The following is a 25289-nucleotide window of genomic DNA, read 5'->3' on the forward strand; positions in this document are numbered from 1 at the left end:
CTGGAGTCAGACGCTCGGGGTCCGCGGCAGCTGCAGCCGCGGCGGAGGGGCAGGGGCAGGGGGGGCCATGCTCCGGGAGCGCGGGCGCTGCGGTGCCGGAGGGGGAGGGCCCTCCCCTGGTTGGACGTGGCCAAAAGCACAGGCTAAAAAAAAAAAAAAAAAAAAAGAAAAAAAGAAAGAAAAAAAAAGGGGGGGAGGAAAATCGCGGCGCCGGCGCTGCCCACAGGTGCGCGGGGCTGCTGCGGGGGGCCGGTGCTGGCTGCAGCCGCCGCGGGGATACGGCGGGGCTGTGCCCGCGCCCCTCCCGGCGGTGCGGGGCGGGGGGCGCCGCCGGTGCTGAAGGGACAGCGCCGCGCTCCCGCCTCCGCCCCTCCGGCCCGGGTTGAGCGCTGCCGGTGCGGGCGGCGGGACCCGCGGCGCTGCCGCTGCTCCTCCCGCTGCCGCCGCCGCCGCTGCCGAGCGCTCGGTGCAGCCCGCCCGCCCGCCGGGCACCGCCGCGCAGGCGCCGCTCCCGCCCGGTCCTAGCGCCGGCCGCGCCCCCCCCGGCCCCGCCGCCCCTCGGCCGCCGCGTCCCGCGCTTCCCCCACCCGTGCCGCTGGGACGAGGATGTCTGCTCCGGTGCCCGCGGCTGGAAGGAGAGCGCCCTCCTCCCCCCACAGCTCACCTCCCGAGTCGCCGGCCTCCTTCCCGCAGCGGGGAGTCCCCACTGGGGGGGTCTCCTTCGCGTGTGCGGTGCTGCCCCGCGCTGCGCTCTGGGTGACCCTCTCAAGCACCACTGAAGTGAGTCACGGTTGTGCTCGTCCTGCCGGAACTGGACTCGCTGAAGGGCAAAACTCAAGATCAACCCAGGCATAAATTTCTCATATCACGGGCAGGGGTGCCCAGGAGTTGTCATTTCTTATCACGCTTTTACATGGTCCCACATATCTGCCCCACTTCTCCATCTTTTCTCCTGCTTTTCCTACTGTTCACTTGTTTCTTTCCTGACACTGTTGTTGGTAGGAAGTTGCAATTTGGGTTTGTGTTGTTTATTCTTTTTTTGTTCTCCTTCATTCACAATGAATGCCAAGGGACGTTTAAAAAAAAATCCGGTTCCTGGTTTGTGAGGAGCTTGAAGAACAGCAGGAAGATGGTTGTGTGGAAGGGAAGTGACAGAGGTATGTAGACACGTCCTGTGTTTTGTTTTATTTGCTGCCAGCATCTCAGGAGGAATGGACTTATGGGAGAGCCTGAAGAGCTGAGCCATTGTGGATTGATCATGGGAGGTCATGTCACGATGAATGGATAGAGTGGAGAAACATACAATTGAAGGGTACATGGTTAAGGAATACTGCTGGAGTGCAGAAGAGGTAGGGACAATACCATGCTTAACAGAAGAGTGTAGACTAGAGGAAGCCAGTTAGGTTGAGCTTTGAAGTAGGACAGAGATTTGGATGTATGGGAACAGTAGGTGAGGAACAAGTGGAGGGCTGTCAAAGAGCAAGTGGTGTGGTCAGGTTTGTGAGAAGAGGTGTTTGGCCACTCACAGCTTCTTTGGGTTGCAAAAGAGCACTGGGTTGCAAAAGAGCATTGCATGTTTGGGATGCAGAGAAGAAAACTTTGCAGTAGTTGTGGTAGGATATTCCAAAGGGGTCTAACCAGCAGTTTATCAGTGAAAATGGTAACAGATTAGTCTTGAAGCTGGTGGGGTAGAAGGAAGGCCTGGGACCTGGTGTGTGACTCTTGGGAAAGGGGAGAGAGGACACTAGGAATGGGAGTATGTTACTGTTGTCAGCAGCAGTGAAAGAGAAAAGGGAAAGTGAGGCTAAATCAAGGCAACTCTGCATTTTAGCTAGAAAAAACTGATGACAAAACCTCCACGAAGAGATGCCAGACAGCCACTTGAGCACTGGGACTGAACAGAGGCAGAAAGGTTGATGACAGAGGGAGAATATGAGAATCACAAGTACAGAAATGCTTTCTAAAGTCCTTGAGAATTGCCAGCTTGAGCGCACAGAGGGAGAAGAGGGTAGGTCTGTGAACCCAAGCCTGGCCTTAAGAAAGGAAATGAAGATGTTCACTCACTGATAGAAATCATACACACAGAAATTATTTTTTAATCATAGTAAGTCACTCCTTTTGATAATAATAGATCTGGGGATCAATGGGAAAGCACCGTGGAGTAGGTTTTGAGAGTTATGAAGGCTGAGGAAGGCAGGTAATCCAGGAAAGAAATTAAGGACCTCTAAATCCTAGTCTAGTGGGTCCTTCTGGTCACATCCACAACTCCAGAGGCTCTTTCCTGGCTCATTAGCTCCTGCCTCCCATGTTACCTTACCCCCCTGAATGATTCCTCTTTAGGAATTTCAGTGTTGGGAACTAAGGTGACTGTGGGGATGAAAGGGATATCATGCAGCTTCTGTTGCTTGGATTTCCCTTCTTGTCTGGGGAACTGAAAGAGAGTGGTACCGAATTTCAGAAGTCATCTGAAAGTATATATTAAAAGCTAAAAAGCTTGTTTAAAGATAGTTTTTATGGACTCAGGTGAGGAGGCCACGCTTAAGTGACCTGCAAGGTTTCTTTGAAGATACTAAAGCTGTAATTGAAAAAGGAGTGTTGGTAGAGACAGAAGAGTTGGATATTTCAAAAGACATATGAGAGGACCCCAAATCAGAGATTGATGGGCGAACAGGAGCTTGTGAGATCTGGAGCAAGGTAGCTACTGAAATAGAAGGTCTTTTAGAAATATAAATTGGAACGTGAAGTTTATACATTACTTTGTTGCAGAAGATGAAAGATATCATGTTTGAAGCTTATATTGAAGCTTGAGAGGGAAAGTATTGGAAAATAATATCTTTATTTAACAAGGATTGGGGCACAAAATAACTGCATATTAAGACACAAAGACTTTGCTTTGCATGGTAGACTATAGCATGATTTGCATTTGTTTGATTAGTGATAGCTGATACCACGAGATAGGTGGTTGTTGGTTTGCATGAAATGAAAGTTTTAAGACAGTCTAGCAGGTGCTGTGAGCAAAGTTTTGCTTTAAGCTTGCCATATAATGATATAAAATTCTAGTTTAATTTAAAAAAATAACTTTCTATAATTAGAAATGTTTGGACTATGACAGGTAACTAATTTTCCAAGATCTAATTTGCAGACAGAAAACTTCCATGGAAGTTTGGTTAATCCCAAACAATACAGTGGCACTTCTGTCCTTCTAGTCCCACTGAAAAATAACAGTATTATAACTGCTTTTTGTTCTGGTTTATGTTTGACGCCTTTAAATATTTAAACATCTGGTTTATGTTCAGCATCTTTAAGGAGGACTTAATGTGAAGGTGGATGTGTAAGTCCAGGAATTATCTAGTTTTTCTGTGATACCACTTGTCATTTTAAGTTAACTTAATAATTAACCTTACTAAGTTTTGCATGTTAAAAAGAACTAAACCAACTTTAATAGAGCTGGGAGCCCTCTGTAGGAGGCACAAAGTTAGTAGGTTATGCAAATAGTTCACAGTCAGTTTGGAAAAGGATTCTGGTATAGCAGCAGCAGCAGGTGGTGTTATCAGAATTTTTTAAAATGCATTAAAAGCTATTAGCCTTGGAAATACATTTTGTTTCCTGAGTTCATTTTAATAACTGGTGAGAGATTTTGATGATCATCTACACTGAGCTGGGGCTGGCTAAAACCTGGCATAAGTGGAGAAAATAAGCTGTAGAGTTTAGAAAGGTCTCTCTGAAGGCCTCCTTTGTGGGAGCCTTCTGAGAGGCCAGAGTTGCTCAGCTACTACCCAGGAGAGTATATATGCACTTAGAGCAGTCCTTAGTAATTTGGTCTACTTATAACCTTAGCTGTTCTTCTAAATCAACATATTTAGTGGTGACGGTGGAAGAATAACTTCAAGCCATAGATATTATTTAGTTTTTAAACTACTGTGCAGCAGAAAAAGAGAGCGAGTCCCCTTACTAATTTTATCACTCATGTTAGGTCACCTCACTGTCTCCTGTGTTCTGATGACACAGGAAGACTGAGTCCTTCTTTCACCTCTGTATCTGGTGTACTGGGATCACCTTTGCTGCCCTATACTTCAGCATCCCCAGGTAATCATATACAATGAAAGGCAGGTTGTCTTTTAGACAGAAGTCTAAATTCTGTCTACAAACTAAAAAATAGCTAGTGTGGGTTCACTGTTGTTAATCCTCCTATTCTCTACTTACTGCTTTAGCTGACAACTGCAGTGATTTCTATCTAACTCCAAAGGAGCTTTTTTCTCAATGTGTGAGATGACTGAGCATATATTCCCTAGCATTCCTAAACTTAGTAACTCATATATTTGAAGTGAAATTTTCATTTTTTAAAAATTGGTTATATTTTTCATGAAGACATTTTACCACTTACAGAAGATGCTGGATTGACAGAACTGCATAGGCACAAAGTTGCACATAAGGAACTGTATGCTTTGGTGCTTTGTTAGTGTATCAAGAGTACCTGATTCTAAACACCTCTTTAGCCTCTTCTTTCATAAAGGTTCCTGGTGAGGATACCAGCAACAGTGACAACTAACAAAGCTCTCACTCTTAAAATTTAAGCCTAGCTCTGAGTTCATCAGTCACTTTATCTTCAGAGAAAAATGTGTACCAATTGTAACAATTTGAAGAGGGGAAAAAGGATGTTGAGAGAACCTGTGACTTCGTGCACAACTCTGAATGCAACTGGAGAGCACATTCAAAATGCTTTTAAAGCTGGAGGAAGCTGAGAGGGAGAGAATTATTTGTAAGAATTATAAACTCAAAACAAAAGGCAGCCAGGGCTGGAACACCAGTTTTGCAATATATGAATGCTATAATTCAGCCTGTGCTCTCTTGCATTAAATTCATGACAACTCAACAGTATTTCAGTGCAGTTCTTTATCAGTTTTAGATTACATCATGCTGTGAATTGCTTTATCTGTTAACATTGATCATTGTAAATCATTTGGTTTGAGGTCTTCAAATGGAAAGCTGGGATGCATTTCAGCATGCAATGTACTCACTTTGTCCTTGAAAATCATTTGAAAATAAAGGAACTGCAATTGCACAGATGATATTACTTTCCTGAAAGGTTAGATTTACCCCTTTGAATTGTCATTAATTGGATTAAAGTCTTCCACAGAAAGAATGAGAATGAAGGAGAAAACTGTGGGTTGGTGCTTAATGTTGACTGCGGGAGTCATAGAGATGCTGCATGTCTGAAGAGCTGTGTAGCCCAAAGCCTGATGCAAAGAAGTCTTGATGCTTTTAATGAGAGTAACCAGAGCAGCGGAAGTAATGGCTAAATGCTAGTTCCTGAACTTTTATATCTAGATTTTTCATTCTTAATTACTTCACTTTTGCTTGAATATGTACTTCATGTTCATCCATGTTCTTCAACTGTTGCATGGCTTTGCTTTGAGCTGAGAAGTATTTACTGTGCTCTGCCTGCTGAGTTGCATTTGTTTTTCATCCATTTGTATTGGGCTGACATTTCCAAGTGAAGGTTCTTTTTGATCTGCAAATTCCTTTGGGATCCTTCAGAAAGTGCATATCAAATTGTGAGATAAATGGAAGTTGCTCTGGAAAAAAATGGAAGTAATATTGTGACATGATAGAGATCATCATTGGTCTTTACTCACTCCATTAACTGAGAGAAACTCCCACCTGAATTCATTTGGTTTTGCTGAAAATTTATGGGAGACAGAACTGAGCAGATAAAATGATGAGAATGGTGCACACGAGCAAGGCAAGGTGGTGGAAGGAGTGGGAAGGAGTGTTCTGCTGCTTGCTAAAGGACTAGAAGTGTTTCCAAACTGTCTTTCCTGTAGGGAAAGAGAATATTGCTTCTTTCTGGCAAAAAGGGCAGTGAGCACTGTAAACAACTGTTGAGTTTTCTGTCTCACCCCCAGCACGTGCTTGAATCCAGCATGTAGCTGGAATGGGTCAGACACTGTGCTTCTCTTGGAGCACATCCTCTAGTCAAGGCTGTAGTAAAATTGTCGGGATTTGTGTTTGATGAGGCATTCCCCAAAACAGAAATAATTGTTTCTCAAGAAATCATGGGGCTAAATCACCGCAAAATCTATTTTAAGTATCTGAAATCAGGCACACAGCTTGGCTAATGTGCCACTTTGTTACAATGTGGACTTAAAGGAAGGGTATAGATTTGTCTCTTGTCTTCTTCCTGCTGATCTAGGTGTGATCCAGCAAAAAAAGGCAGCTGGTGATCAGGAAAATTCAGCTTACACAGTTGGAATTTTTGTGGCAGCGCATAACAAAACATACTTATGGAAGCTGGTAAACGTGTGTTACTATGAGCTGAGAGCAGCCATCCTGAGGGCTTGGGTCTGCATTTCTGAAAGAGCACACATAGGTCTGAGCTATTTAACTCCTAACATGTACTGTGACTAGAGTTTCAGAAAGGGCTAGGGATTTGGCTTTATTTTATTAGATGATTTGTTTTGGGGAGGCCTAAAAGGTCCTTGAGTTTTTTAGGCTGACCTAGGCAGCTTTTTCTGAAAACAAAACTCTACTAATGCTGTCATTATGTTTTTAAAAGCTCAGCCAATTTGCAGGTGCATGAACATAGCAACAGACACAAACACATAGATACAGACATATGTATTTCACATCTACTATATACAGAATACAGAACAGGAGGTGCTAGTCTTTTCTTGAAAAAAGCATGCACTTCTCAGTGCTGCAAGTGTATCTTTTTCATTTAACCAGGAAAAAAAATAAATATTAATGTCTGTTTCTGACCGAGCAGTATGGAACATTCTCTATTTTATACAATGTGTGTGCTTGCCCATCAGCTGACTATTTCTCTAATAATTAGAAAATTTCTTTCTTCACTTTTTAAATTGAAATTAGAACTTTGTTTTTGTGTAATGATTCACTTTTCACAGCTGTTATTACTTCTTCAGCCTACTCTGAGTTCACAATAGTAACTGAAATGTTCTCAGAAAAGCAGATGGGAAAATGGCCTGTAAATCTTTATTGTTATAAACGATTTGTAAAACTTTAGATGTTGAAAGGCAAGAGTAGTTTAAATAAATCTCAACAATGCTGACTCAAAGTTTAAAGCATTACTTAAATCCCTTGATTAACCCAGCTTCTCAATATTTGACATGAATCAATAACTCTGAGATGTCTTTGCTGTTCTTTAGCTTTGTAAATATTTACGCAGCCAGTCCCGTGAAATGTGACATTTAATCCTGTTGAAGTAATTATTTGTATGCTGCATACGAAGAGATATAAAGTATAATAGTTCCAGTGATGCTAGTTAAATAATTGGCACTGGAGATGAAATCTGCTGCATTTCTTTTGTCAGTAACCAGGATTTATACAATATAAGTGTGAGTGAATGGAAAGCAGAATCCACCTTCTGTCACAAATCTTGGGCCAGCTGCTGGGAATGCAGATTTCCTGATCCTGTCTCATGCCTAGGCCTGTGGCTCAGCATTAACAGCAGCCTTTTGTTCCAGTTAAATGAGGTGTTGAGAGCTAGATTAAAGGAAAGAGTGAAGGGATAGCACCTCTATCAGCTTGTCCTCACCCTTCTCTTGCTGGCATAAACTATAATGAATGGTATCTGTTCTCCAGAAAGCAGGAAGATGCTCTACCCAGAGTTTTCAGGACCTGGGAAAGCGTTCTATAGGAGCCTCAGTGCAAAAGGGTTGTCCCATCCCTCCAGATTGTGACCTGGTAACGTATTACATTTGCAGCAGGCTTGTATTTAAATGGTTTAGGTTAAGAAGCATAGTGATATGTTTGTTCCCAAGAGACTGCATTTTAGTCATTGTTTACTGACTCAGTCTGATTCATCTGTGGATTCTGCCACGTTCTGCAGTTGTAGTCTTTGCCTCTAGGTAGACAGTAGAAGGGACTGGGGAATAACAAGGAAGCAGAGGAAGATCACAATGGGACAAGATATTCAGAGCTGGCAACAAGAAATCAAAGTGGGTCTTCCTTCAGTTATGCTCCATTGTCATGCAAAACTGGACCTTTCTGTTTTTCTAGGATGGATTCTCATCCTATAAGACAGCCTGCAATAGCATGTTCACTGGCTTTCCTATGAAGGAATGAGAGAAAAGTGGTGTCCAGTTCTCAAATCCAAAGCAAAGGCCTTTTTTTTTCTTTGTAATTTGTCATACTGTAATAAAAAATAAGATAGATTTCTACAGGTTCTTTTAAAATTGTTCTCCAGCTTATAGTCATCCTGCCTGTTAAAAAGTGGAGAAAAAGATTGCCCATGCAGTAGTAATTCAGGATGTGGGCAAAGATGCTTTTTGTTTGCTTTATCATGCCAAACCCCTTAAGAGCCCTTCATTATATGGAAAGATCTTCATGCAGAAGTACTACAGTGGTACTTCTGTGGCCCATTTTGGCTACTGCATAGTCCAAGCAGAGAGATGTGTGCTCCAAAGGACAGTGCACCACAGAAGAGGTGATGTGGGAAGTCAATGAAATTGCTGTCAGTTTTCCTGAGTGTCTGCTTCATGCAGTCCTTAGGAGGTGTTTTCGCCTATATATCCACAAATATGTATAATTCTGGTTAGGGCAAAATCCAGGTGATTGCATTTGGGTTACTAATGGAATTTTCTTCAGCTTTGTTTCCATGTTGTGTTGTATTGCTTGTCTTATTGAGTATTTCTCACCTCCCAGTCTAAGACTGAGTAGGATCTTCAGAATGCCGCTTATATTTAGGGATGTGCTTTGCAAGAAAAAACTAAAAAAGGATGTTTTGGCACACTAAAGTTTGAGTTTTCAGGCATACCTGTTTGGATGCCCAAGAGATTTGAGGACAATTTGGTCCAGTAGGAAATCAGGCTAGAGATGGTATATGAAAATATGAATTAAAACTTTCACAGATGAAAATATAAAAGTAATTATCTTTGTTAAGGAAAAGTAAAACCTTTTGCTTCACTCTGGTCAGTTAATATTAGTCTGTAGATATCAAGTTAACTAGTACATAAATAGCAATAGGATAATTTAATAGAGGAGCCTTATGCACATAGACATTTGCTCAGTCAACCAAAGTTCCTAAAGGCTCAGCTGCAAGTCTGGAAACCTAACCACTGGTGTCTAAAACAGAAAATGTCATTTTTTGTTTGTTTTTTTTTCCTACACTTTGTGTTTAACCACAAAAACAAACAAAAAAAGGCCACAGTTAATGGTCATGGAGTGCTTGAAGGGCATATGTCTTCCCTCATTACAAAGCAAAGATATGTCAGACATGTTTAGCTACAAAACATACACGCAGGAATCACTACGTACCTAGCAGGTGTGAGGATTAAGTGATCTGATCCATCTTTTCTGTATCTCTTTTTAATAATAATTATTTGTACTTTAAAGAAGGAATAACATTTTGTCATCCACATCTAGGAATAGGTGTTGGGGTTTTTTTTCCCTTTGATGCGCAACAGAACTCAGAATTCTTATGGCAAAAAAAGGCCAGAGAGCAGACGAGGTGAAATGACAGATTCGGGTAAAACATGAGCAGCCACCTCACAACAAGCAAGTTCATTGCGTGACAATCTTTCTGTACTTCCCCAGGGACTGAGCAGAACGGTTCAAGAAGGAGCAGATGGAAACAGCTGCCAACAGATGAGTACTGGAACAGATTCAAGCCACACTACTTGCTGGAATTTGAGAGTTTGTGATGGCCTGAGCTTACCCAATGACAGGTATCTAAGATTTAGAATCAGTTAGTTCTTAGCTATGGGGACCAGAAAACAACCACTATTGTGGAACAAAAGACATGTACAGGGTATTCTCTGAACAAACCACCAGAGATAATTGCTCACAGAAGTGCTGTGGTGAGAGGAATCTTTTAGGCTGTGGTTGCAGATAGTATTAAAGGTAAAAGAACACCATTAAAGTATATTTTGTGAATGTGTCTTATCTCATAATTCCTTCACTCAAAATGGTTGTTTCTCCTGACCTTGAGCTAAGACTTAACAGATAGGGAAAAGATAAATTTAGGAAATCCAGTGACACAATGCTGATACTTTCACGTCTTCTTGCATAATTTCTAGCATACCATGAAGAACAATAAATGGCCAAAGCTAAAGTGTCCTTGGCAAACAAACAAAATAGCACCCTGTGATATTTTTACCTTTGTTTCCTTTCACTACACACACTTTTTACTCCCACAGAGCTTGAAGTATTAACCCAGCATGTTAATTTATTTCTTCCAGAGTTGCCCTGACCGTTGCATTTAACATCTCTCTTGGAAGTACTTCAAACTAAATGGCTGGCTCCATCTCTTGCTTTGTTAATTAGGCACATTACTTTGTTGCTTATTTTCATATCGCTTAATGTAATTGGGATTTGTGAAGCTTTTGAAAAGCATGTTTGGGACTACATTTTGTGCAGCTGGCTTTCAAGTGCAAGCTGTTTCAAGTGTGTAGTTCTGTAGAGAACAGCTTTTGAGAGCGTAGAGCATGTGTGCCTAGCACATACCATGCTTCCTTTCCAAAAGGAACAAAGGTGTGTAAGTATGACCTTTTCCATGCAGAGGAACATGTGTGACACATGTACCTCCCTGCATACATTTGTATTTCTATGGTATTTCTCTGCAATTGAGAGCATTACGTGCCCTGTTTGAAGGTCTCCCTTTACAAGCTGTTGTATAACAGCTTTGCTTTATGATGGTCTTCATTCCAACAAGCCTATGGTTTTTCACATAAAAATGCAACTTTGAGCATCCAAACTCAAACCATGAGTTTGTACTTCCTGTGATAATTCCAACAGATAAGGGTAACCTTATGTGTCAACTGCCAATAAGACTGATGAATTTACACTAGGTAGAGATTTGGCTCATTAATTTCAGTTGTCTTGCTGTGAAATGATACTCTCTACTTGAGCTGAGGAAGAGTTAGATATGAAAGTTTAGGAAAAATAAAAATATATGCACTAAAAAAAAGATGTCCAAGTCCTCTTTTTCATGGAAATGCTGCCCTCAGGTGGTCTGGAGAAAAGCTTACACACTACTTGTTAGTAATAATGTACTTTCCTTTTACACTACATCAAGCAGCAGCAATCAAAAGTACCTCTTAGTACCACAGGCACATGGATAATGTAGGCTCCAGCCTCAGGAAACCCACAGGTGGCATAAAAAAAGCAAAGACATTCATAACAGAAAGGTATTGCTTTATTTGGTTTAGGATTCAGAGGTAAAGTATCAATGTGAAAGAAAGGAATTTAGTTTGAAGCACTTCCAAGAGAGATGTTAAATGCAACAGTCAGGGCAACTCTGGAAGAAATAAATTAACATGCTGGGTTAATACTTCAGTATGTAGGTGATCTTTAGGCAGTCCCCTCTACACTTGCTTACCTTTCCCTTATATGGCTTCAAATGGTCTTTCCAAATGGGTAGGATTGTTTCTCAGCTTGTGCTATTCTATACCTGTGTGCTGGGTGGGGGTTACTGTGCACACCAACGTGACTTCACAGAATTATAAAATGAGTCATAGAATGGTTGGGGTTGGAAGGGACATTAAAGGCCATCTAGTTCTAACCCCTCTGATGTGGGGAGGGACACCTTCCACTAGATCAGGTTGCTCAGAGCTCCATCCAACCTGGCCTTGAACACTTTCAGGGATGGAGCATCCAGAGATTCTCTGGGCAGCCTGTTCCAGTGCCTCACCACCCTCAAGTAGAGAATTTTTTCCTAATATCTAATCCAAACCTACTCTCAGTTTGAAGCCATTCCACCTTGTCCTGTCTCTACATGCTCTTGAAAATAGTCCCTTTCCATCTGTCTTGGAGGCTCCCTTCAGGTATGGGAAGGCTGCAATTAGATCTCCCTGGAGCCTTCTCTTTTCCAGTATGAACAATCTCAATTCTCTCAGCCTTTCCTCGTAGGAGAGGTGCTCCATCCCTCTAATCATCTTGGTGACCCTCCCCTGGACTCACTCCAACAGGTCGATCGATGTTCTTCCTGTGCTGGGAGGTCCAGAGTTGGATGCAGAACTGGGGTCTCACCAGAGCAGAGTAGAGGGGAAGAATCACCTCCCTCGATCTGCTGGTCATGATTTGTGCCCTACTGAGGGACTTGGTCACCAGAGGATTGCAGTGTGGTCTTGCTGTCATCTCCTCTTCCTGTGCATCTGCCCCACCTGCCTTCTGGTAAGCAACCTGTCTCCCCCGGGACAATTGCTCACAGCACAGGCCATACAACACCTTCAAAGACCTTTCATTTTCTCTCTCCCTTTTGTCTTTCTTTTTTACTTAAAACAAAATAAAATACCCCCCAAATATGCACAGTATTAAAAAAAATTCCAATTATACTATTCCTACATTTTTTTCCTCTGTGTTTTTGTAGAAGGTACTTGGTAGGGAAGAGTTTGGCTTTCCCAATATATTTTTCCTGCTGTTCGTAGTGTAGGGGGCTCCAGGTGCTGACTGAAGACTGTAAATATTTTTGCTGTTTCTGCACCAACCAATTTTCCATTCTAGAAAGATGATAGAACATGGAATTCACCAAGTGACAATTTCAGGGAGAAATGCAGTTTACATCTTGCCCAGCAGATGTGGCTGTTGGACCAAAAAAGGTTCAAGGTGAGTTCAGATGTGTTAGGGAGGACTGTGGAGATTGGGAGACCCCATTTTACTGCCGTGGACATGCAGCACTAGGTAAGTGTGCTGAGACACAGACCTCGGAGTGAATCTGACTCCAAACAAAAAAAACCCCACCACCCCCCCAACCAAAATTACAACCTCCCTCAGTCTTCTGATTAATCTCCCTCACTCTTCTAGGTTATTGTCTGCCAGAGTTTTTAGTACTTTTTTTTATAAATACTTACTGTGTTTGCCTCCCTATTGATAAATATGAGGTTATTAATTATTACATAAAATAGCACACTTGTTGATGTTAATATGCTTGTAGAAGATAAAGTTACTGATGTTTTAGAAAGAAAATTGGAGTTCAGTGCCACGCTGACTGTATTGTTGGGAAAACCCTGAGGTTTTCTATCACCCAGTGATTACAGAACAGGTCAGTTTTCATCATTAAGTTACAATGTTAAGGTCTGTATTCAGAAGTGTCTGTGTATGCAGTAGGTAGATTTCTGGGTCCATAGGGAAACTTCTGCACTCCTTTTACTGATCCAAGTGGCTCTATGCCAGACATTTTCCTAATTCCTGGTGGGATCTGAGAGGGAAAGGACTATCTGGGAGCTTTTCTGTATTATGCTACAGACCATTCTCTCCCTCAATAGCCCTGAAATCTCAAATATTGAAAGGTCTCCACTTAATGACATTCCCAGTTGTGCAACAAACCTGTTGAGAGGGGAGCACGCTGCATTGATCATGAGGGGAAGTCTAGACTGTTCAACAGTTTTACTGGAAAACAAGTGATTTGAAAGGCTGGAGGAGGGTGAGCTGATAAGCATTAGTAAATAGTGCTTAATGAGGTACTTGGATGCGCCTCACAAGACGATCTCTAGGACGTGTTGTCAGAGATTTGCACTCTGACTCTACAAAGACCATTTTACCACCTACTGCTTGCGAAGCCAAGATTGCCACATGCGAGTTATGCGCGATGACCTTCATACCATCTCCTGCTATCACAGGCTCCGTGTCAGCCACACATTTTGGAACTGTTGTAGGCTTTCAGTGCTATTATGGGGATAGTTTCTGGTTTGTATTTTCAAGATCAGGTGAGCACTAAAGCCTGGCATCTTGTTCAGAGGGTTGTGCTCGGGGGATCTGTGTATCTGAAGGCCTTGTGATACAGGAGGGTCAGTGACCAGAGCACGAGCAAAGGGACACAACAGTAGGTTTGTCATGGCTTTGCACTGCTATCTGAACACTATCTCAGACAGTATTCTGTGCAATAGTTTGAAACTATTCCTACTAAAGTTGGAAGTTTTGCCACTGATTTCAAGGAAATAATTAAAATTTTTTAAAGAAATAGGAAATATTTATTTATTCTCATTAAAATTTATGGGGTATGAGGTACAAATGTTTCTTTGCCTTCTGAGATGTAGTTCTTCTGAAGATGATAATACTATTTTTATGAGTAAAATGAGCAGGTTTTGCCCTTTGCATAATTTGAACCTTTCAAATATCTCTGCAAAATATGAAATGTAAAATGAAAACTGTTTTTGCTTCTACATTCATGGGGGTTTGTAAGGTCTTTATCTTGAGTTGAAAATGACAAGTCATTTTAGAAGGGCAGCATCTGGTGCAAAGCAACTGTCAACTTAATATTTCTTTAATATTTTTGGATACAGATGACAAAATATTTTTAAAGGAAAAAATTGTATCACAAATAGTTCATATATCTTTTACCTAAAATTGAATCTTCAGGTGAATGTGAAAAATTTCTGTAGCAGTTTTAATGGTAATATGGGAAATTGTGTTTAACATTGCTATTTGAAAACCCAGCAACTTTACTGCACTTTGTTGTGAAATATTCAAAGTAGAAAAAGGATCATCTTCATTTTCATTTATGCAAATTACCTGATAAAATCTAAAATCAGAGCATTTAGCATATATAAGTGAAGTATAAATTTATTCCTCTTCACTTTTTCCATAGCAATAGTTTGAATAAGACAAACCAGTAATACTAGGTTTGTCATGCAGTGCTTTCCTAAGTTACCAAATTAAATCAAACATTCCTAAAATACGCACTTATTGTTATGTTCAAAGACAGCTACTTTCCTTTGACTGTATCTGGATGACTTTCCCTTGGGAGGTAGTGTTCCATATGAAGCATCAGATAATTGTAATATCTTTAGTGAAGAGCTCCAAACCCCCATTCAGGTGGGCTCTATACTGTCCTGTTGAGGCAGCTTGAGGTAAGGAATGATCTGGTTTGCTGTCACCCCCAGTTTCACCCAGGCTTTGCGTGTTGGTGCAATCTGCGGGATTCAGATTTTTTAAACTCAGATGGTCTTTCTTTAAGTTCTGCATCCTGCAGAATATTGGACTGGAACCTGTGTGGCATAAACTGAAGATTTCAGACTATTTGTTTGTAGCCCATGCTGGAGTGTTTCTGTAGACCAAGACAGGCTGGACTTTGATTCTTAAACTGGGCTCCTGAAGCATTCAGGGCTGATTCTACAAGACAAAGTTTGTAAATGTTGAATCAGTCTTACATTTGATCCTAGGTCTGTCAGAGCTAAACTCAAGCTCTGAACCAAATATTGCTACCTGCAAAATATTTAGTCATAGACTGGGATATATTTCTGTCAGTAACATGCTGTCCTCTTGATGCACAGGGGAGTAGAGAAGCCATAGGCATTTGTTTTAAATATATTACCTCAGAAAGAAACAGGAAGAAATAATACAGGGAACAATTTTCCTTACTTAAGTACCAAAATAAATATATTTTTAACCAAAAATGTATTTATTGGCACTGATAGCCTTTGGCCCTACTCCAGTGGACTTTTCTCAATGACATCAATGGAAGAAAGGTGGGCTCTGCATAGGAAATCTATGAATATTTTTTCTTCATCATCCATCCATCTATTTTGGGATGTGCTAAATGCCTGTTCTCTGTTGTAACATTAACATCAGTATGTGGAAACTTGGGTGCTAAAATAAATCAGTGAAATGCAATATACATGACTTCACATGGAACTACGTGTACATTGTTGAGCACAAGCGCCCTGTGCCTGCTCTGCCGTGCCAGCTTTACAGCCAGGTACGCCCTGTTGTGTCCCACATAAGTGGGGTGCTGTGGCAAGGCAGGCATAAACTGTGTGCTGCCAGTATATACAGAGCCTCTGTAGTTCCTCAGCTGGCAAAATGTTTTTTGGTTGCCATTTAATGACAGTAAAATTGATACTTTTACCAACCTCAAATTATATGGGGACGATAAGATCTTTAATATTTCACAAAAGCATTTTTTGTATTGTGGGCCTGATCAAGTGTTTGCTGAAGGCAATGAAAATGTTATTAGTGATGTGTGAGGCCCTGATTTGTGAGGCAACTGTCTCTCTTTAGTGTTTGTAAGTTAGTGATATGGGCATCCAACTTAACCTGGGCCATTTTTCTGACCTTAGTAGACACCCTCCTGTATCATGCTAGTATGAATGAGCACATTCTCCAATTCATTTGATTTTTATTTTTACTGGAAAAATGAAAGGGATAAGCTCAATCTTTGTGGGCTGGAGTGTTTTCTGCCCATAGTGAAATCAATAGGAGACCTTTACGAGGTTGGACTTTGAAGATACTGAGGGGACAGTCCTGCCTTGGAGTCCCCTCCGATCCGTGGGAGTCTGGCCTGCTCCGCCAAATGGTCCTGAGCCTCAACACTGATTTATCATCAACCATGAGCACAAGCATCTGGATGTGGAGGAAATCCCCATGGCTGCTACCTTTTCTGTACCTCTGGGACAGGGAAAATCAGCAAGCTTGAAGCACGACTCTGCCTCAGGAAGAAGGAGAAGCAACTGCGCTGCTCTGCTCAACAAAGGGCAGCTTGCCCCTCTCCACAGAACATTGATCTTCAAGGCCATACATGATTAAAGGAGTCAGAGATATTCCCTGGAATTAGCTGTTCCCTCTTTACTTTTCCTGCTTGAAAGGTAAGAATTGTACAAATTCCCTTTTTAATAGTGACTTAACAGAGAATACAATGATAATCTGTCATCAGAGTATTTAGAGCTGATGACGATATCTAAATTGGTTTTCAGTGTGTTTTTCATTTTTATTTTACTGTTATGTTTATACAAAAGCCATAAATCATAGGTTGTTTCACACTGGTTGTAGCTGCTGGATATTCTTATCCAGATGCACAGAAGTGCCCTGATTGTTACTTTCCAATGACAACCTGCTCAGGGCTTAACATTTTTCAGTTGCATGGAAAGCTTTCAAGGTTACACATATATACTGAATGAAACACAGCCCTCTGGTTATTTTTAGAGAGCTCTAAACAAGAAGTAAATCCCTGGAGCAGTGCTGCCAGAGATGCATAAAGTTCAAATCCAAATTAAAACTGCCTATCTTTGGCCTAAATTCCAATCTGAACTTGAGGAAAGCTGTGATCTATAACTTGAACTTTATGACAAAAAATCCTTTGCAATTAGTTTCTAGTACCTGAGAATACATGAGTGTGGTACAAACACTTGAAAATTAGAAGTTGAATGAAAAATGGGAACATTTGTCCAAAAAGGTAGTATTTGGTCTTGTGAGATACTGTTGTCATACTGTTGTATGACTTTAAGTTTCAGTAGCTGCACTGGAATTTAGGGAGTCTAATTTTTTGTGATCCCTAGTTTTAATACATCTTTATAAGATCAAATCCTATAATATAATTGTAAATTTTGGGGGCAGGAGGAGAAACATGCTTATTTACTGATCCCTTTAATAATGACCTATGATGCTCAGGTCTTGGTTTAGAAATCACCAAGATAGAATATGGGGAAAGTAGATCCCTTTTCAGCAACATATTTATGCAAAGTAGTTGAAAGTAGTGCAACTGAAGCATGTTCTTGATTTCTTTGCTGAATCAGAGCCTGTATCTTCTTCCTGCCAAGGCAGCAATCTAATACCACTCCTAAAGGCACTAGTAATTCTAGAAGTCCTAATGAAAGTCAAGATAACACCACGGATTTTATAAATAAGGGTCTTTATTTAGAATACTGTTGAAAACATTCTTGGCAATCACATCGTATAAATATATAAAGTTAAAGTTTGACACAACAAACCAAGCAATATTAAATATTTTTAAATTTTCCCCCTTTTTGTTTTAATTTTTGATTTCATTTCTTTTTTTCTTTCTTATCCTTTTTTTCCTTTTTTTTTTTTTTTTCTTTTTTTTCTTTTTTTTTTTTTTTTTTTCCTCTCCTTTTTTCCTTTTTTTTTTTTTTTTTTTGCAAAGCAACTCTTATTTACAATTATACAAAAAATTTAAAAAAAAAAATGGTCCACAACCTTATTTTGGCCAGAACAGGAGTAATAGGAAGGATCTCTCGTGCCACTGCTGTTCTAGATTTCTATTTTCCTCCACATTCAAGAGCCAGGTTCCTATTCCCCACAGCCCAGTTTAAACATTGGCCATTTCGTGGTATACAATTTTATCTCTAGTCATATTAAATAACTTTAACAACCAATAAATAACTATGTGTATTTTGAAGTGATACAGGTTTGAAAAGTTATATATTTGAAGGAATTTTGAGTGATATTTTAAAACTGGAACAAGTCTTAAGAAGTCTTTTCAATCTTAGAAGGAAGGTCTCAAGCAGGGCCAGATGGAGCAAATTGTTTTCAGTGCAGTCCAGCTGGACCAGCCCTTACAGCACTTGGTAGATGGGGTTGCTGCTGCTGTTATCCTGGGGAAGTGGGGTGCAGTTGGTGGGGGAAGGAATTTGGGCTCCACTATCATTCAGACTCACTCCTTCTGGGGGGGAACAGGGACTCCCTTCAGCAACAGTTTCCACTGGAGGCAGTATAGGACATGTGGAATTATCTGTAGAAATCCTCTCTACAATGCTTGAGAGGCAATCGAGACTGGACACAACAGAACTCTTCCCATGCTTTGGATCTAAAAAACAGACAAAAAGGTGCTCAGATTATCCAGTGGGTACTTAACATTAGTAGGCACTTGTGAGTATGTGAAGATTCAGAGGAAATTAATATTAGTGAAGGATGCCAATTATTGGAAAACAGAGATTGTCATTGCAAAATGGAAAAGAGGCCCAACCACAATGTGCTGCTCTGAGGCCATGGCTTCACTTAGTCCATAGAAAGTGAAGATTTGAAATCAATCCAAAATTTCTCCACTTTGGATCAATGACACATAAAGTAGGAAGAGTCTTCATGCAAAACATGGTTAAACACAGAAACTTAGTTGCAGAGAGGAAAATACTTTTATCCAAATGTTGTATTTGCAAAATAGGAAACGCGGCTATAAGATATCCTCATATTTGCAAATACATCTAGAGGAAATTCAATGCCTCTCTCGGCAGCAACAGCTTGCTGGCTGGAAAGGCAGGTTCCTCTTTCAGTCCAGCTGGAGACAGAGCGGGCACAGGGTAGTTTGCTGCACTGCCTGCCTCTGTCTCCATGTTCCACACTGCCGTTACGGCACGTACTCACCATTTGGTGATTCCGTGTAGTAGCTGCTGTCATAGCTGTTTCTTCGGCGAGAGCTGCACGGAGGCCCGCTGTACTCCATCTGGAAAGGAGAGAAATCTGAGTGAGGTCACTGCACTTACAGAAATCCCAGTATTTCAATCTTTAGTCTAGGCCATCATTCCAGTCCTGGCTGAAATGCCGTCAAGTTGTAGTTTCTTCGAATGAGGAAAAAGATAAGTGGATCCACCCCAGAATATTTTATGTGGCACAGCTGTTCCACAGGAAAGTTACCACTATTGCATCAAATGCTGAAGCTTTACAGATGATATGAGGCTTTCCAGCATTCTGATCAGATACAGCCCTACATATATTTTCAGCTTACAACAGGAAAACTGAAAGGGCAATGAGATCTTTTAGTTAGTTTTTGAAGATTTTTCAAAACATGAGTTCCTCTTAAAAAGCTTCTGTCTACCCTCGTCCCTTTGTATTTCCTTTAGTTTCTTTTCCCATTTCCATTTCATTCAGAAAAAACTCCAAAACATTGACCAATATGTTTGTTTCCATTACTTTAATCCCTAATGAAATTACTCTTTGTGTTAAAAGAGGCTGTATTTTGAAGAGGGATCATTTTGGTAAATCTTTTTTCCAGTCTGTCAACTATCTTATAATCACAGGTATTCAACTCAGTAATGATTATTTCCACCAGAGCACAGAAAACAATCTCCAATTTTAAAATGCTGTTGATATCCCATCCAGATATCTGTCCTGCACTCCAGTCACTGTGTCCCACACCCTAGAATCAGACCAGAGTCTGCACCTATAGTCCCAGTCTAAAGATGTGATGATGAGACACCCCCTCTGGCCCCCACCCTTCTTCTCCCATCCCCATAATGTACAAACAGCACTGAAAGCCTGGATTCTCCTTCCTATTGCTGGTAAATGTCTATGGAGGGGATGAAGTGAGTGAGAAGAGAAATAGAGAACAATTTTCTTACGGATCAAGAAAAACAATTCCTGTTGCTTAGACCCTCCTCCTGCTATCCTGATGAATGGCAGAAAACAAGATTCCCATGTAACTACTATGTCCAAGAGGGCCCTTCCTCTCTGCTTTGAATCCGTAGAGGATTCAAAGATAATGATACAGCAGAAGATGGAAACAAGAGATGCCTCAGGAGCTACAGGAGCACAGGTAGGGCTCAGACCTCACCATGCCCCCAGGTACCCATCCCAGGCAGCTTCCCAAAGTCCTCAGGACACCTGCTTAACTTCTCATCCCTGGAAAAAAGTGTGTAAGAGATTTTTCTTCTTTCCCTGAGATCGTGGGATGTGGGAACCCCACCTCCCTTTGCCGTGGGAGTTCAAGGCATGAGAGAGGACTTTGTCTTCTGCCTGGAGAGGTACAGAAGGCAGCTGCTATAGGAAAGGCAGGAAGAGGAGACTTGCCCTGCTCAGGTTTGGACCGACAATGTCCAGCACACCTTGGTGGCAGGGAGTCCTCCCTAGGGCACTCACCATGCCGTCAGAGCAGTTGGAGCGGGGGCTGGAGGCATCCGATTCCCCGCTGTAGTGCTCCAGCACGGGGTAATAAGCATCCTCCTGCTCCCGCAGCAGGGCCTGCAGGCTCTCGATGTAGCGGATGGCATTGCGCAGGATCTCCACCTTGGGCAGGCGCTGGTTGGGGTTGGTGGAGGTGCAGCGCTTGAGGGTCTCGAAGGCCTCGTTGACCTTGCTGAGCCGCCGCCGCTCCCTCATGGTGGCAGCCTTGCGGCGGTCGGCGTTGGTGGTCTTCCTCTTGCAAGCCTTGCACGCCCACAGCAGGCAGCGGCCGGCCTGGTGGTGCCCACTGGGTGCCCGGACATGCTCCTCCTCGTGCCCGTGGTGATGTCCATGGTGGTGTGGGTGCTCCTCGGGCTTCAGAAGACCCCCCACGTGCACCAGCCGGGGGTCCAGGTCCTCAAAGAAGTGCATGTCCGATGTGTTGAAGCACGGGTCATCATAGAAGTCATCAGCAGTCGTGAAGGAGCAGAGGGAGCCCTCCGTCATCTCCATGGGGCCCAGTAAGTCCATGGGGGCGGCAGACGGGTCAGCGGCTGGGCCAGAGGGGAGAGCGAGGGGATCAGAAAGGAGGGGGCTTCCACCGGGCGGTTCCGTGGCCGGGCGGGTGCGCGGAGCAGAGACCCTCGCAGCCTCTCCCAGGCGAGGCCACCAGCGCTGCCTGCTGCCCCGGCCCCCTCCCCAGCCGCGCCGGTCCTGGAGCGCCACTCGAGGCCGTATTTATGGCCGAGCCCCCCAGCGCGGCGGGTCGGGACGGGACGGGGCGGGTCGGGGGGCGCGGCCGGGCGGGTCGGGGACCGGGGCGGCGGGGGGGGCGCGGTGTTCCGCGGGCGCTGGGGCAGCCCCGAGCCCGGCAGCCCCGAGCCCAGCCGCCCCGGGCGCTCGGCTGCGCGGAACGCTCTTTTCCCCCCTGCTTTTAGCTCTGAGCAGCCCGCGCCGCCGGCGCGCCAGGGGGAGCGAAGCGCCCCGATGCCCGGAGGTGCCGGGACCGCCGGCCGCCCGCCCGGGGGGACAGCGGCGCGCCGCGCTGGCACCGCACGGCACCGCACACTGCTGGCGGCTCCGCTGGCTTCTCCCAGGGAAGAAGCCCCCGGCGCCGGGACAGGTCTCTCCGCGCCGGCCGCGGCTCTGCGGCCACGAGGGTAACTACTGCCGAGACATTCGTGAGAGCGGGCGGTGCCAGGGCCGGGGACACCGCGGAGAGCCGGGACCGAGCCACCCCGCACGGCCCCGAGGCACCGCGGAGAGCCGGGACCGTGCGGGAGCAGCGCGACGGGCGGGTCGTGGCCGCGGGACCCGCACGGCGGCCGGGCCGCCTGTGGGGGGCGGTGTCGGCTTTTCCCGTCAGGAAAAGCCGCTGTGCCCGAGGGCCGTGGAGTGCGCCGGCCTTTCCCTCGGAATTCAGGTGTCCTTGTGTAAATTCGCATTTCAGGTTCCTCTTTCAGCTCGAGCCTCTGTTTACCTTTATTCTGGAACCTTTGCAGAGGTGGAGTCCACCCCGTGCAGAGGCGTTTCACACTGCAGTTGGAGAGCAGTGGCAGTTTGGAGCTTGGAAAAATAGGATGGGTTTTGGTAACGCCTCTCAAGGGTGCTAAGAGTTTTTACTCTGTTTTTGGAATATCGTTTGAGATGAGAAATTAGGTTCTTTTCAGAGGCACTTCAGTAATTCAACTATATGATTTCGTTGACTTCATGGTTGAAATAGTTATGCATATTTTTAATGTACCAAGAGCTACAATTAATCTCTGTTCTGCAGTTATAAACATTGGTGAAATTTTAACTCTTTCAAAATCAATGACAAAGCTCTGTCTTCAGTGGGGCAAGGACTCACAGAATCTGAAAAGGTAAAAGACATCCATCAATGACCAACCCCCAATCCCCGTGCCTATGACTTCTTGTAGGGGCTGTTGTGATGGTGATTTCTTTTGTTGTTATATGATCCGATTTTTTTGCAAAAATTCCTAATCTGCAGTCCCCATTTTCTATTTACTTAAATGTTTTCAAGTACAGAGAACAATAAGAACTGTAAGTCACCTTCTATCATTATCCCCAAAAGATAAAAGTTTTATTTAAAGATAAAACTATATGTTTTGGACTCTGTACAAGTCCGCTCTTTCACTGTATCCAATGCTGAAAAGCGATATGTCCCAGGGAGATTGGCTATTGACCACCCTTACACATTTAGAAATATATCTCCCAGCTGTCTCTGAGAGGCAGAGTAGCAAACTTTTGGAAACTTCACTGTTATTACACAGGTTCTTTGATCCAGAAGGAATACACAGATTTATTTTAAAATCTTTATTGAACAGTTAATAAAGTAAAAATAATTTGTATTCAAAGTAGTGCAAGGCATACAATAATGCAAAGTAAGTATAAATGAGAAATAGTTGTATGCCATAACATATTCTAACAACTAAACATGTAAATTTGGATATCAAGGCTTGGTGCTGGCAGTCTGACCCACTCTAGACACTTAAAATCTTTCCAGACCATTGTTTTAATCTGTGGAAAAGGTAATTTTACCTAATATTTAGTCAGTATTGTGGCCTATTCTGCCACTGCTCATTTCTAGCTTGTATGTAACCCCAGGAAAAGATACCCTGGGACTTGAGCACATAGTGGTTACCTTGGGCAATGTGGTAACAAATGGTGAGACTTTGACAAGCACTCAGAGGAGTTTGCCAGTATTTGCCCATGAATGCAGTTAAGTGCTTTGCACTCAGCCAAGTGCAAAGGTCAGGAGAAGGCCATGACCAGATGGTGAATTCCGTGCAGTGATCTTCCAGTGAAGGTGCCCTTGAGGACACCTTCCTCTGGTGTTGGACCAGATGACCTCCAGAGGTCCCTTCAACCCTAACAATTCTGTGATTCCCTGCTGCTGCTACCAGAACTAACATCCGCTTTCCAGTATGTCCAGGTTTGTCCAGAAAGATGTTGCCTTGTACAGTGGGGCCTGAAAAAAAGTCCTTGCAAAGAACAAATCCTGAGATGCTTTTCTTAATTTTATGTGGCTACAGTGAAGAGGACGAAGGGCGGCATGGTCTCCACCTGGAGACTTTAAGTGCATTTCTCACTGAGAGTCAGAAACCATAGCTAGTGTTTATGGCAAATATTACAAATATTCTATTGTTAAACCTCTTTGGAAGCCTCTGTGGCTGTAACTCTTAATTTCAGTAAAGATTAGGTCTCTCCAGAGATTCCAGTTTGGAATCTCTTTAGAGAACTAGCTATTCAGAGCTTCCCCAGATCGTGTATTTGGATGGTTTGGGCATCACTTTGGAAGTACAGATACTGAGAGTGTATATGAACAAGCATTCAGCAGAGAAGGAGAATTTGTAAAGTTTCTATAAGCACTGTTCCCCTTACACCTGTTCCACATTTCATCCTTCATCTTCTTTTTTCAGGAGGTGATTGAAAAGGAAAATGGGAAGTCAGAGGCAGATTGTACTTATGCTAAGAAGCGTGGCCAGACTCACCCTATACACAACAGACAGGTATTATTAACAAATCTGAGACCATATTCACAAGCATATGTGCCCTCAGCAGAAGCAGCATGTGGACAAGAAGAGCTTATTATCTACAGTAACTGATTTCTCTTTTCTTTTTCAGAAGATAGAGACTGGGAAAACAGCTGATTGTGAGGTTATCTGTCTTTTCAGGCAGAGGGCCCGGAAAGTGAATTTTGGAAAAGGGAGAGAGAAAGCCCTAAATTCTGAGAATCTGTGGATACAGTTGGCTAGAAGATGAGTATGAGAAGCCTGAGAAATGGACGTGGTAGTATTTCACAGAAAAATAAGAGGTAAGTCTTGCTTTGAAAAATTTCGATGTTAGGTTGTTATGTTGGAATTTGCTTAAGGTAAAAGACAGTCTTAAGTGCAGGAAACCATCGAGAAGGCTGTACCTACATTTCAGAAGGTACCAACTCTTAAAGGAGAAAGTTGTTGTAGGAGTAGGTCAAACATTACCAGTAGTGTTTGAAGGGGTTTTATATAGCACTAGTTTTATACTTCAGTTAGTAGCTTTGCTCTGTTCACACTTAGCAAGCTGTATTTTAATACTGAGAGGGACGGATTCCATTGCTCTTATTCATGTTGAGTTGCAGTCAGTGGAACTAATTGTTGAATAAGGTATGCTCAGCATGAGAATGGGTGATGGAATCTAGCCCAGATGGAAATAGCTTTTAAACTACTGCTGTTTTAGAGAGCAGCCATCTCAACATCGGCAAATCCAGCATGTTGGTAAAAGTGCTTTGAGCCACTCTTCTGGCACATTGCAGTACTCTTATAGATGAATACAGGGGTTGTTTTAAAGTGGTTGTGTGTCCCCCCTCCACTAATGTTGAATCCCATTAACAAAAAGATTGGGAAAGCATCTACATTGTAATTGTGTGTCCCGTGTTACACCACCAACAGAAAGTAGGTGGGCTTTGCAGAAATTGCTATTCAACTGCAGCTGTGTATTAACAGCAGAGTTTACAGAAAATGTTTCATTGTGCAGTGTTTTTGTAGTAATGAAGTTTTCCGGCATTTATTTTCACTCTGTGGCATACTCTTCCATCAAACTTTCTTGCATGAAGAAAAGTACTGGTGAAGTTTTGTATACATATGCAAAATCTCTTGGAGAATAATACCAGCATACTTGGCTGGTGAATTGAGGAATAAAATGGAGAGGCAAAGAACCATTTGTAACATTGAACTGAATTT

At 42.8% G+C, this 25289-nt stretch overlaps 1 protein-coding gene and 1 long non-coding RNA gene across 2 annotated transcripts; both read right to left on the minus strand.

Moving 5' to 3' along the window:
• LOC108494178 lies at positions 1-22940 on the minus strand. Its single transcript, XR_001873762.1, has 3 exons — positions 22867-22940; positions 5433-5442; positions 1-13 (listed from the first exon to the last, which is right to left on the minus strand). It is a non-coding gene; the product is annotated as an uncharacterized LOC108494178 (long non-coding RNA).
• On the minus strand, positions 17804-21203 carry MYOD1 (myogenic differentiation 1). The gene is made up of 3 exons (XM_017808404.1): positions 20545-21203; positions 19054-19132; positions 17804-18499 (listed from the first exon to the last, which is right to left on the minus strand). The coding sequence occupies exons 1-3, from the start codon at positions 21097-21099 to the stop codon at positions 18249-18251; spliced, it is 885 nt and encodes a 294-aa protein (XP_017663893.1). The 5' UTR covers positions 21100-21203; the 3' UTR covers positions 17804-18248.
• Positions 22941-25289: the final 2349 nt, after the last annotated feature.

This window comes from Lepidothrix coronata, unplaced genomic scaffold (assembly GCF_001604755.1).
Source record: "Lepidothrix coronata isolate B3197 unplaced genomic scaffold, Lepidothrix_coronata-1.0 Scaffold1, whole genome shotgun sequence".
NCBI classification, from domain to species: domain Eukaryota; kingdom Metazoa; phylum Chordata; class Aves; order Passeriformes; family Pipridae; genus Lepidothrix; species Lepidothrix coronata.

Excerpts from the sequence above, each read along its gene's own strand:
- MYOD1 (XM_017808404.1), bottom strand. The coding sequence starts at position 21,099 with ATGGACTTACTGGGCCCCATGGAGATGACGGAGGGCTCCCTCTGCTCC. Across the intron at positions 19,133-20,544 it reads CCAACTGCTCTGACGGCATG|ATGGAGTACAGCGGGCCTCC; the intron begins GTGAGTGCCCTA and ends TCTCCTTTCCAG. Across the intron at positions 18,500-19,053 it reads CTACACGGAATCACCAAATG|ATCCAAAGCATGGGAAGAGT; the intron begins GTGAGTACGTGC and ends TCTGTTTTTTAG.